The 13,637-nt window shown below is 40.4% G+C and overlaps 1 protein-coding gene across 1 annotated transcript; it reads left to right on the top strand.

Moving 5' to 3' along the window:
• The first annotated feature begins 247 nt into the window (after positions 1 to 247).
• LOC129856704 (uncharacterized) lies at positions 248 to 1,500 on the top strand. The gene is made up of 3 exons (XM_055924436.1): positions 248 to 351; positions 420 to 478; positions 578 to 1,500. Exons 1-3 carry the CDS (start codon positions 254 to 256, stop codon positions 1,135 to 1,137), a joined length of 717 nt encoding a protein of 238 aa, XP_055780411.1. The 5' UTR covers positions 248 to 253; the 3' UTR covers positions 1,138 to 1,500.
• The last annotated feature ends 12,137 nt before the right edge of the window (positions 1,501 to 13,637 follow it).

The following is a 13,637-nucleotide window of genomic DNA, read 5'->3' as shown; positions in this document are numbered from 1 at the left end:
TGCTTTACAGCTTACTTGCTTGCAACAAAAATGGACGGTTAAACCACATATATAGAACACTGTTTAATATTGATGGGTTAAACCACCACAGTACTGCCGCTGAGCAGACATTTCTATCCAATCAGCTGGTGTAATGAAGCAATTTGCCTAATGGTTGAGTAAATTAAATGTTTGGGTGTGGTTTCCATGATGACCAGCTGTCTGTAATTAGTTAATCAAGACAGGCAAGGGTTGAGGCTCAGAGTGGCTACATATGTCAAGAGGTTGTAAGGTACTTCAATCATTTGGTCATCTGGTAGTTGGTGTACATACCACTGAAACAATGCATCGAGCTCTGCCCATATATCTAAGGTAAAACTTGTGGCTCTTTAAAAATGTTTATCTTATTAGATCATGTATTGAATGTCTTTCTCTTGCAGTGTCTTTTTGATGAGCTATGTCTTTGCTGGAGGTTCCTGGTGTGCCAACACGGCAAGAGGTACTCTGTGTGTGTTCTAAATGTTGTTGCTTAATGGCATATTTTGGCTTTAGATGCATACACTAACATTTCTGTTTTGTTGCTGTCTTTTCACTTTAGCCCGAGCAGCTGCCCTGGGTTTGGACCTCCCTAGGACCCAGTTTGTCCCTTACTATCTTCGACCAACACGCCATGGAAGTTTTGATCCCATAAAAACCCACTATGAAAATAATTATGGACCCAAAGAGGCTGCGTTTGAGCCTATCCTTCCGCACAATGGTAAAATTCAAAGAGATAGATATCCAAGTGACTGGGCCTATGGACAAGTCTTCCCCAGAGGCTTTCAACCCAAACCGTCTACTCTAAACTACCACGGTTCTGATCCAAGTTTGGCTGACTCCTCTGTCAGCCATTCTGTCTACACTCCCAAGGGACAATTTGTTAGCAGCCACAAGCCCAACTTTGAGCAGGTCAAGAATTCTGTGCCTCGACCAAATGTAATGGTAGCCCCTAGTCAGTTTGAGTACTCAGAGAAAGTGGACAATCGAGGCTACTATAAGCCTGTTGTAGTTCAGCCAGTCGCTGGCAGATATAGAACAGCCCAGAGTGTGGTTTCACAACCCCAGAGCAGAGGTGTTGTACCCTATGGAAAAAGTATCCTGTGGTCATGGCCACAGTAGAGGTTTTTCCTTTAAATCTGCTCCACCATCCCAGAGTGTACTCATCAGCACCCGAGTTAAGAAAATTCTGTTCACAGGCCATGGTGCTGTCCATTCTGTGATTCACAGAGCTGAAATATGAAGCAGTTTGATGAAGTGCCAGAAAAAAACAGGGATCCGGTTGGTTAAGATCCTAACGGACAAACTTTCCTTTGCAAACTACCTTTGTCTGAGGAGCCAACCATACCATTGGTGAGCAAATCGGTGACATTATGCACTTTTTAAGGGCAAAAGAGGAGCCATGTAAACTGTGTTTGTATTCCAGTACATTTACTTATCCTTGACATCACTGTTCTGAATCACTATTTGTTTATTGCTCTTCCCCCCCCCCCCCCCCCCCCCACTGTCCAGTGTTTATCCTTCAAATAAAATGTCCACTATGTTTTGAGATGATTTCTTTTGATTACTAGGAAAAATTCAACTGATAGACCAACAATTTGCTACATTTATAGAATTTTGGTTTAAGACAAGTTATCCAGCAGTAAGCGAAGCACCAGAAGTGTAGTTTAAAATATGCTCTTTGAACAGTAATAAGATGTCCTTTTTGATAAACTGTTCCGTTTGCTTGTTGACCTACAACTCTTGATCACCTTAAGTGAGTGTCCCTGTAAACCAATAGAAACTCAACCAGAGGTTGTATCCAATCTAAATATCTACACCAAAGATGGTGGATAAATTAAGATTGTTCACTCAAGCTGTTTAAAAATATAAATAAAATATTCCTCTACGTGGGTGTTCCCTCGTGTGAGCATGCTTTCCTAAGGGAGTTTACAGTTTCTCCATATTAGAGCCCCACAGTGGAGGTGGCATAATACCCATGTATATCTCTCTCGGACAAGGTGACTTTTATCAATATATTTGGCTCTATTTACTTATTCGAAAATGCTAATAAGCATCAAAGTAGACCCCTGCAAGCTCAGGCATGTCATCTCTAGCTGACATCTTTGCTAACAGCTATTGTGTCAATTTAAAACTTGCACAAGACAGTTCATAGAATTGTCCATTTAAAGAAATGTAGCCAATTTATTAATTACTACATTTATCTAAAATTAGATAGTGGTGTAAAAATACTATAAAGTACTAAAGTCGTGTTTTGGGGAATCTGTACTTTATATTTTTGACAACTTATTTTATTTCATTACATTCCTGAAGAAAATAATGTACTTTTTACTCCATACATTTTCCCTGACACTCAAAAGCACTTTTGAATGCTTAGCAGGACAGGAAAATGGTCCAATTCATGCACTTCTTCCTCTAATCTGGTAGACTCACCATACAGATGTATTTCATTTGTAAATTGTGTTGAAGTGTGTTAGTGCCCCTGGCTATCCATAAATTAAAAAAAAAAAATCTAAAACTTGTCTCTGGTTTGCTTAATATAAGGAATTTAAAATTATTTATATTTTTACTTTTGATAATTAAGTATATTTAAAACAAAATACTTTGACTTTTACTCAAGTAGCATTTTACTGGGTGACCTTTGAGTCATTTTCTATTAAGGTATCTTTACTTTTACTCAAGTATGGCAACCGGGTATTTTTTCCACCACTTATTATATAGTTAATCCAGAGATTCCTACCTTTTCCTCGATTTGGCAGTCTCGTGTAAATCATCATTGCATTTGTAGTTCTTTCTGATAGCCGTATTAGCACCTAATTAACATTTTCTTTTTGGGGGATAAACGCAGGTGAATACATTGCGAAGTCACCTTGTCCTAAACCTAGAGAGATTCACATGGTTATCAAAACGTCACGGCCAGGGTAAGCCTACACCAAACACAGCTTTTATTTTAAGTGTTTCTAAAATCCCCTATGGGAAAAATGAATGTTGGAAAAACGATTGAAACCATTTCCCTATTTGACCGCTAGGTTTTATGGTTATTATGACTCTTACTATGGTACTCTATATCTGGCATGCTCACATGAGCCAGGGAACAGCTGGCTCTGGTCTACTTATTGTCCCCAAAGTTGCCAGGATATCATGTGCATCACAGTTATATCTGTACACTCGTAGCAAGCCAAGCAGTACAAAACTTCCATTAGATCAAATAAGTGACACGTATCAAAATAGCAATATTTTTATCTTGACTAAATTCAACTCTCATTGCCCCCCATTCAAAAACTCCTCACTTGCTTAATAATTAATGATCTGCTTAATGTGGACAGAATTTGAGCAGAGTACATCCTCTCTCTTAGCCTCTTCCTCTCTGCCTACACTTCATTAACCTCAAATGTATTTGCTTTAGGACTCACATGATCTACTGTCAAATGTGTCCAACCGTACTGATCTCAGAATGCTTGATGCTACCAGAGTGCCATCTATTGGTGTAAGCAAGCTGGTGTCATATTGGATTACACTGCTGTCCAACCAGTACTGTGAATCAAACATTACCCTTGGCAAATACCATAATATCAGTCTCTTGCTTTACAAACAGGATTATGATGTTAATTTCACCAAGTAGACTTGATCTTTCAAAGGCTCAAGGTTTGTTTTCTGACTTTTAACATTTGAACAAAGGCATACATTAATTTGCTTTACAGAGTTCTTCAGAAATATCTTATGGGATTTCAAGATGTTTGGATTCACTGTATAGGCATTATACAACATGTTAAAGGGACATGACACTCCAAAATCAAACTTTGCCACTTTTTTTCAGACCTTAAATTTGTACTTCTGTTGATATAAGTTCACTTCCCACTGGCCATATGTTTAGTAGATCCAGGACCGTATAGAGACATTAAGGACAATATACAGTATGAACATTTCTTTCTGCCTTTTTGAATGGAGAGCAGGCATGAGAAACACAATTGAATTTGCCATTGGTGTGATTAATTAAAACAAGGCTTCCATTCCCTTTGCCTTCAGTGAAAGGACCTCACACGTCACTCCCAGCTTTCATCTCTCCCTGAAAAGCAGTTTGAGGAGTGCAAAGAAGGAGAGACAGATAAGGTTACACTGAACGCGCCATAAATCAATCTCAGGCGCGCAAAGAGAGCCAGCTATGAACACTCATCCAGAACGCAAATAGGAAAGTAAGTGACAGAACAAAGTGAAGCAATTAACTGGGTTTTTAAAGGAGGGGTGCGCAGGAGAGTGTGGTCATACATCATTTGTCAAATGGGTGGTGTGTGGGCAGGCGTGAAGGGGTGAGGGACCTGTCATCCACTAGGTGGGATGACTAAGTGAAAAGCACCCGGTGAAGGTACACCTGGCTCGGAGTTACATGCTTTATCATCTCTGCACCCAGAGGCAAATATTTTGTGAGCTGGCCAGCTACTCCATGTTAAGGCTCTCATGGGAGACTACGTTCTTAATTATACCGACAGTATTTTGATGGGTCATTTTGTTGTCACTCACAATATTATCTCACCAAACTTCTGTACCTGTACCTTTCATGTAATCTTAACCTATCATACAGGTGGGTGCATAAACTTCACTTCCTCTAATTGAAGTGTGACAACAGCTAAACTGTCACAGAGACGGAGTGTCCCTGGAACAACACATAAGACAAAGCAAAGAAAATGAATCGTCAACTACTAATTGTCTAATCACACAGCGAAATTAGTGCCACACAGTATCTACTATATGACACCACAAGTATGCTTCTGTTTCCTCTCGATCAATGAATTAATGACCCGGTTCCCTCGTACAGCACAGGGAGAGACTACATTGGTGCTGTTGGAGCCAACCTCTGCCTAACCTGAGTGAGGCTAATTAAGCACACTTGTTTCACAAATACGACAAACACTCTTTTATTAGTACTGTGACTCACTCTCACACACCATGTGACTCATGCTTCAGGGGAGCCATCCGTATGTAAGTATATGTGTGTGTGTGTGTGCATGCACACTCGCTTCAGTGTGTGTTTGTGTGTATGTATTTCCAGAGAGGTGACAGGCTCTCCAAGCCCTCCAGTGGAGCACTTCTCCTCCCCATAACTAGGGAAAGGAAAGGACAACATTATAGACAGAGCTTATTATGTAAAGGACGTTGTTTTTTTACTCTGGGCAGGCACATGAGTGGACATAGCCTGAGAGATGGAGGCTGAGTCCCAAATGGTATCCTCTTCCTTATGTAGTGAAATACTTTGGACCAGAGCCTCATGGGCCCTGGTCAAAAGTACTGCGTTATATCGAAAATCAGGTGCCATTTGGACGCTGGCGGAATTTATACGGGCCATATACACTGAGTATACCAAATACCAGGAACACCTTCCTAATATTGAGTTGCAGCCCCTCCCCCACTCACATCTCCCCCTTTTGCCCTCAGAACAGCCTCAATTCGCCGGGGCATGGACTCTACAAGGTGTCGAAAGCATTCCACAGGGATAATGGCCCATTTTGACTCTAACGCTTACCACAGTTGTGTCAAGTTGGCTGGATGTCGTTTAGGTGGTGGACCATTCTTGATACACACGTGAAACTGTTGAGGGTGAAAAACTCAGCAGCATTGCAGTTCTTGAGACAAACTGGTGCACCTGGCACCTACTACCATACCCCATTCAAATGTACTTACATTTTGTGTCCAGCCCATTCACCCTCTTAATGGCACACATATACAATCCATGTCTCAATTGTCTCAAGGCTTAAAAATCCTTCTTTAACCTGTCTCCTTCATCTACACTGATTGAAGTGGATTTAACAAGTGACATCAATAAGGGATCATAGCTTTCACCTGCTCAGTCTGTCATGGAAAGAGCAGGTGTTCTTAATGTTTTGTATACTCAGTATATAATTATATTCCAGCTACCCTCTTCATGTTGTTGGTCTCTCCACATCATTTTGAAGAGAGCGGTCCAGTTTGAAGCTGGGAAAGTGAAGTTCAGGTCTGGCACATTGTCAGCATTGGTGTACTCATCTAGGGGTGAAAGCTCAAGTGTGTGTGTGTGTGTCCAACCATCCATCCCTGTGTGCGTGCAATCATTACTTTATACAGTATGTGGCCTATATCAGGATTTCTGTTCACCTATAGGTACACAACTGGGAGCCAAGGTGAGACTGTGAGATGGAGAAATGCTGAAACAAGGAGATGGAGGTGTGATGTGCCACACCCGGTATAAATCTGGTTCGCCCCTAGTTTCTTCACCCTCCTCCTCTATACAGCAAAAATACAATTTGGCCTGTTTCTATTTCCCTGTTTTTATCTGAACATTTGAAGTCAGTTTTGCATTGCAATCAGTCATTGTTGCTCTGGTTTTGGGCAACATTCTCTAACATAGTTGACTCTTTGAATGCGCCTCGTCTTTCCTGGATCATGTCGACAAACCCTCAAACATCTCTTCAAACGTAATTATCTTCTTAACACGCAATCCCAGGAGGCACAGTGTGGTTAATACGACTGCGGTTATCCCCTCTATCCCCCATCCATCCCACACTCCCTACCTCCCTCGTCCCCTCTTTCCTCCTCTTGTCCTCCCTCCCACAGCAGCCTCTCTCTGTGAGCCCACTAGGCTGCCAGCGCCACTGACCTGTGGTAAGGGGGAAATCAATAGTCAATTCCATTTTGCGGCCAGCGTTTGACAGGTACTAGATACGAGTGGATTGGATGCATGTAAGGAGCAGGACTGTGAGTCTGAGCCTGTCTGACCCTCCCTCCCTCTCTCTCACCCTCCCCTATGAAGTGCATGCAGCCACAGTCCAGTTTCCTCTAACTACTGCCAGTTCAAAAACACTATGCCAGCCAAGCAGCAGGGGTCGGGGGGACAAAATATGTTTTGATGTCAAACAAGTGAATCACATATTGTAGTTGTTGTATAGTAAAAATGTATAGGTAAATCCATGAGGGGAGCTTCACATGTGAATGGGTTTATCTTGAATACATTATGAGTTCATTACCCATAATGCAATAAGAGCTTTGATGTACATGTATCTATTTGGGCTCCTGAGTGGCGCAGCGGTCTAAGGCACTGCATCTCAGTGCAAGAGGTATCACTGCAGTCCCTGGTTTGTATCCAGGCTGCATCACATCTGATCGGGAGTACCATAAGGCGGCGCACAATTGCCCCAGGGTAGGTTGTCATCGTAAATACCATTTATTTTCTTAACTGACTTGCTTGGTTAAGTAAAGGTTAAATAAATAAATACAAATAAATAAAACCAATATACACTGAGTGTACAAAACATTAGGAACACTGTCCTAATATTGAGTTGGACCCTCTTCTGCCCTCAGAACAGCCTCAATTCATTGGGGCATGGACTCTACAAGGTGTCGAAAGCATTCCACAGGGATGTGTTGTACACTCCATGTATTTCACCAGAAAAGGGTCCTGGAAAATATACGGTGCCGAATATTTCCCCTGCAATGTCTAATTTGTTCATTTGCGTCAGACGCTAAAGGGGAGAGACAGTCAGTGAGCAGTAAAACACAGTACATACACAGGAATCCTAATCAAGCGAAGACGGTTCATCCTCAGCCCGTGTTCACTCTGGTGCCCCGAGCTAATTTTACTGCTCACTGAGGTGTAACATGTAATACCCAATAGATTGAGAGCAATCCGTTCATTAACACCGATTAAAGAAAATGATCACGCAAAATATGTCAACTGCACGATAATCAGTTAATGCATTTTTAATTAGTGTCTTCTTCTCTTCTCTCTGTTGATTTTCACCCAATGACGTGGTTATGCGTTCCTGCAATTCTCTCTCTGGCGCCCTCTGATTAACAGTTAGGTTTCATTATGGTTTGTGAGGACGCAGGAGAGTGGGAGAGTGGGGATATGGTGGTTAGATGAAAAGTTGAGTGGGTAAGACTCTATATTGGAAACCGAGGCCACCGACACAAAATAATTTAACAATTTAATAGGCTAATAAACGTGACACAGTAACTTGCTCTGAGTGTCCTTGAGGGTCAAGGCACAGTTTACAACCATATTTAAGAGCTGTTTCTATTAGCAAAGCAACAAAAGGTTAGACAGATAGAGAGGGGCCACTACACATTGGAGAAGACAGTGGTGTATTTGACACTTAATGGAGGAAACTCAAGAATAAGAGGTCATATTGAACTCTTATGTTGTTCCTCGATAAGGGAACTGTAGATATGCAACATAGTCTCATGCACTATACGTTCCATTTGAATGTTTTTGCTAAATAGTTACATATGGAAAATGTGTTTTTTTGTTTCCAATAAAACTTTGCATATGAACAAATTTCAAAATGTTTAGGTTTCTGTCAGAGTTGAGATTTTGGTGTTCTGTACAATATTACTGGAATCTGAAGCCATGTTTCTTTATGAAAAATATTGTCTTAATGTGACAATGAGGAAGAGCGAATGCCTTTAATGGCCAGTCAATAGATCTTATACCTCATTCCTATTTGTCTTTAAATGTTTCTCTTTGGGAGCAAATATAGCAACCTTTGTCCAGGTCATACCAGAGAGGAAGAGGCAAAGCGAGAGGAAGCTTATACCGTAGCGTTAAAAAGACCAAGTGAGAAGTTATTGTATGGGGGGCAATGAGAGAGTGTCAAATTTGGTAAAGTGTCAATGATGTGCGTACTGGGAGCGGAGTCACATTAGGGCAGGAGAAACCAACAGACGGACGCCACTGCGTCGAAACCTCCAGCCAATTGGCAAAAGTGCAAATGCGCAAACAGTCACAATGATATGTACAAACAAATAAACATACCTCGTGAAATAAAACACGTAATAAACGCATACCAGTATATCGCGTCAAAATAGACATGTAACACAAAACAATCTCACACAAAGACATAAGGGGGAACAGAGGAATAAATACATGTAGTGTGATTGGGGAATGAAAACCAGGTGTGCAAGGAACAAGACAAAACAAATGGATAAATAAAAAATGGAGCGGCGATGGCTAGAAAGCCGGTGACATCGACCGCCAAACGCCGCCCGTACAAGGAGAGATCTTTCTACAAAAGATCACTGGCTAGAATGTTCCCATCTGATCTCACCTTCTCCCGCCTGCTCGGGCATGCGCTTGTGTGTGCGCAATCTGAGTTTAACACCTCTGAAATTCTCTGGATTACCAAAGCCAAACATTTGAATTGCTTACATCTGTATCAAACTCTTTTAAAGAACTGTGTGACTCTCTGAATCTCGCTCAATTAATTAATGAGCCTACAAGACTGCATCGCAGAGCACCTAACAAATCCTCACTATTGGACATTATTCTAATACCCCTCACAAATACACATCGACTGGGATATTCTGTAATGATGTCAGGGATCACTGTGCTATTGCTTCTGTTAGAAATACAAAAATGACCAAAGCCAAACCCCGTTATATTTTTAAAATACATTTTAGACAGTTTGATGAGCAAGCGTTCTTACATGATCTGTACCATAATATTGACAGAGTAAGTCTGATTCCCGATGTTGACACTGCCTGGGACAGTTTTTATATGAAATGTGTGTCGATTTGTGATAAGCATGCCCCTCTGAGGAAATTTAGAATCAATGGAAGGGACAATCCCTGGTTTTCAGATAACTTGGCAGAATTAATTAGAACGAGATATCTCTTAGGCTCAAGCTAGACATACAAATGTTCCTGTTGACTGGGCCTCCTTCAGAGCGCTAAGAAACAAAGGCACAGGATTGATCAGGAAGTCCAAATCAGAGTACTATTTAAATGCAGTCACAGAGAACCTAAACAACCCTACCAAGTTCTGGGTGCTAATCAAATCAGTGTCAGGTTCTAATGTATCCTTTGACCTTCCTGACCATTTTAATGATGGATTCTAGTTAAGTGAAGGATAAAGCCGATATTGTAGGGTTTTTAACAAACACATCATATCTGCTGGTTCAGTTTTTGATAATGGTGGGGCCCAGGCTCATAGGCCCTCATGTGAACCATTTTAACTTTGAGCCTGTTTCTTATACTGAGGTCTATAAAGCACTAAAGGCTATAGACACTAAAAAGTCTGCAGGTCCAGTATTATTACTGAACCTGTGGCTCACATTTTCAACTTGAGTCTCTTGACCAATTCCAAACCCAGCATTTGGAAATCAGCGTATGTCCTCCCACTGCTAAAGGGTGGAGATCCCTCAGATGCTAATAACTCTTGTCCTATCTCTAAACTCCCTATCCTGGCCAAAGTCGATGAATCCCTATTGATCTCACAGTTAAACTTCTTAATTAAAAAGAACATACTGAGCAGGGTTCAGTCTGGCTTTAGATCGGGGCACAGCAACGCAACTCCAGCTACGGCAGTGGCAAATAACATCATTAATGCACGTGATAAAAAGCAACATTGTGCTGCTAAGTTTGTGGATTTAACAAAGGCCTTTGATTAAGTTGACCATGAATTGTTGCTAGCTAGACTCAGAAACATTGGTCTCAGTGAAGGGGCAGTAAATTGGTTTAGGAACTATCTTTTTGACAGAACACAATGTGTGTATATACTGAAAATCAGAAGTCTAGCTTTCTTGAGATTAATAGAGGTGTGCCCCGGGGGGCTGATGTGGGCCCTTCAAGAATAAAATTGGTCTGGTGTGTTAGAAATGCCGGGGACGATTCTGTTCTCAGTCCGCCACTACATTTAATTAAGCACATAGTTTTGTAATTTGAATACACAACAAAAAACAATCACCTTAGGCTTAGGAAGGCAGGTTCAATATGATGCTTGGAGCCTGAACAACATCTCTCCAAACACTCAGAATATACTGCAAACAAAATACATTATTGAAGTGGCATAACTTCATAAAGCAAACATTTTGGAATATTGCCAAACTTAGATAAACAAACACTGATACAGATGAACAAACATACCTTCTCAGAACACTCGACCACACCCCAAACATTTCTTCAAAAAGACTGCATGGTCCCCAAAATGGTTGCCTTCAGAGAAAGCTTTAAGAGGTGCTTTTTTATGCCTACATTTTACAGAATGTTCTATGAAAGAGCTCAAAACTAAACCATTCTCAAGTAATGCATGGATATCTGTAGATAACATAATAATCAATAATATCAATTTGACAGTCTTTACTTTCCAGCTCTAAAATGTAAATGTTGTCCTCCACAAGAGTTGGATTAGCTTGTCTTTCTTTGAAGAGGACAGTGACAATTGACACCTATGATCCTTCAAATGTGAAACTCTGAAATACTCAAACTTAAAATATAATAAAAATCTTTATTTCAAATAGTTTGACAAATGTATTAATCTCTTGTGGACAAACGCACGTAACATCAAGCATCTGACTCAATTACGTGAGATATTTCTTCTGCGTTTACAAGATAACTTAATGAGCAATCTCAAGACGTTTAACTTGACTCCCCTATCTCTACTGTTATGGGCCCCACCACCCCACGTCATGTTATCTTTCCTGTATATGGTGAATTCAAAATAAGGATGTGGCTGGCTGTTCAACTCAAGTGGCCCTGGAACCTGATCTCCATTACGCCACTGTTCCATCTGATCCTATCTACACCAGAGTCTGATGAAAGTCTTTCTGGGTGCTGGGGCTGTGTGGTGAGTGGTGTTGCTCTCTAATTGATTTTATTTATCTCTGAATCACTCTACCTACCAAGCCTTTCCTTCTGATTCACCTGAATCTAACAGAAGAGAGGGGGGAATAGATCACAATATCTCTTATTGGTGAGTGAGTGAGTTTGAGAAGCTCCAATTCGGAAATTGAATCTCCCTGTTCAACTGTGTGGATATGTCAAATGATTTACTTATTTGTAATTGAATATGATTTAGTGTATTATATCATCAGTATTTGTATCTAACTTGAAATGTTTTGAATCCAACCTGACCTCATGACCTCTTCAGTTTTAATGTAACAATTATACAACAATTTTGGCACTACTAGCTGATCACTATCTGCACTCATACTACTTATACTCTTTCGGAATATTAATGGAAAAAACTATATCTCTCATTCTGGGATAGGTATAATATGTTTATGTTCTGTGAATATATGCTAAAGACGATGTGAAATAGATTTGTTTCCTCTTTCTGCTCTTTTGTTTTTATGACAAATTATTACTGATTGAGAGGACTACTGTCTCAGGTCACGTTCCAGCAAAGAAGATACCTCTAATGGAAAATTAAAGGACAGATTGTCAAATGAGGATTTGTACATATCTCTGATCTGTTCACCAAATGAACTAAAAGTACAATTGAAGATTTGCAGAGAAATAGTCATAGCTTTAACTTTGTTACCCTGTTAGAGGATGTTGCCTAATTGAGAAAGAGGGACTGTTGTAACATTTACCACAATGGCTTTAGAGAATAACACGTTTAAGGAGAGACAGAGGAACAAGGTATTTATAACAAAATTGAAATATTGTTCTTGACTCTATTCTATCTTTATCACACATTCATTACACAACAGAAGGGTGTCAAAATCACTCTGAAACAGTAAGATGCTTTTGTGAGAATAATGTGTCATTATAGGTAGTTTGGGAAACAACCTTTTAGGGCATAAAAGTCCACCCCATAAACGACATTATAAAATCCAACCATTCTATGGAATGCCTATAACCATGACATCTAAAGGTACTCAAACATTTACATAAATCAAGCTTGTTTATTGAACATTCTGACATTTGTATTACACGGATAAGTTAGCCTATAGAAGGAAAATATATCATAACCCTGCTTTCCTTTAATGGAAAATAGGAAATTGGCATTCTCATTTGCGTTCAAATGTAATAACTTTTTTTCTGTCCATCTCGCTCTCACTCTCTCATTCTCTCTCTCACACACGCTCTGTCTGTCACTCTCTCTCGCTCTCTGTCACTTTCTCTTTCTCTCAAGGCAGCAAGGCACATTTAGGAGACGAAGGCAATTAGCGCCCTGCAATAATAATAAGGTGAAATACTGCAAAGGAGGAAAAGCGAAGTGGAGGCCTGTATGCAGACAGCTGATAAGCAGTAAATAGAAGAAGACTTCAATGGCCTCGCATCATGCGTCCACTACATAAGGGTGCGTCCCAAATGTAGAGTGTACCTGAATACAACCCAGCAGCCCCCAGAAGGGGACAGTCCCACATGACAGACAGGAAATAGCCATCCTCTCTTTTTCCTCTCAGAACATATAGAGACACAAGCATGACCTGAGGGAATCAGCTGATGGCCATCTTGCCATTGGTGACTGGTGCACTCTCATCTTTAGACTTTAGAATCAAAGTCTTTAAGTCATTAACACATTTCCTATGACTGTGGAATTGTGAGTATCCCAGTGTTTGTTTGTTTGTTTGTTTGTTTGTTTGTTTGTTCGTTATAGACAGCTGCCTAATATTATTTTCCCTCGTAATTTCCGTGTGTCAGTTGTGTATGACGCATCTTCACTCATGTCAGCTTGTAGTGTCAAACAGTATGTTCAGGTTTGAAAAAATATAGTCATTATCGTTTCCATTGCTATTTATACACTGTTGTCCATCAATAAAAGCCCCGGAATTTCAAATGTTGTTTTGATTCCATTGAATGCAATGTACTTTCACCCTTCTTCAAAATCACTAATTTCACATCTTCCTCTCTCACAGGTTTGTATCACC

This window comes from Salvelinus fontinalis, chromosome 6 (genome assembly GCF_029448725.1).
Source record: "Salvelinus fontinalis isolate EN_2023a chromosome 6, ASM2944872v1, whole genome shotgun sequence".
NCBI classification, from domain to species: domain Eukaryota; kingdom Metazoa; phylum Chordata; class Actinopteri; order Salmoniformes; family Salmonidae; genus Salvelinus; species Salvelinus fontinalis.
Note: the sequence above shows the minus strand (reverse complement) of the source record. Positions and strands in the feature narration are given on the sequence as shown.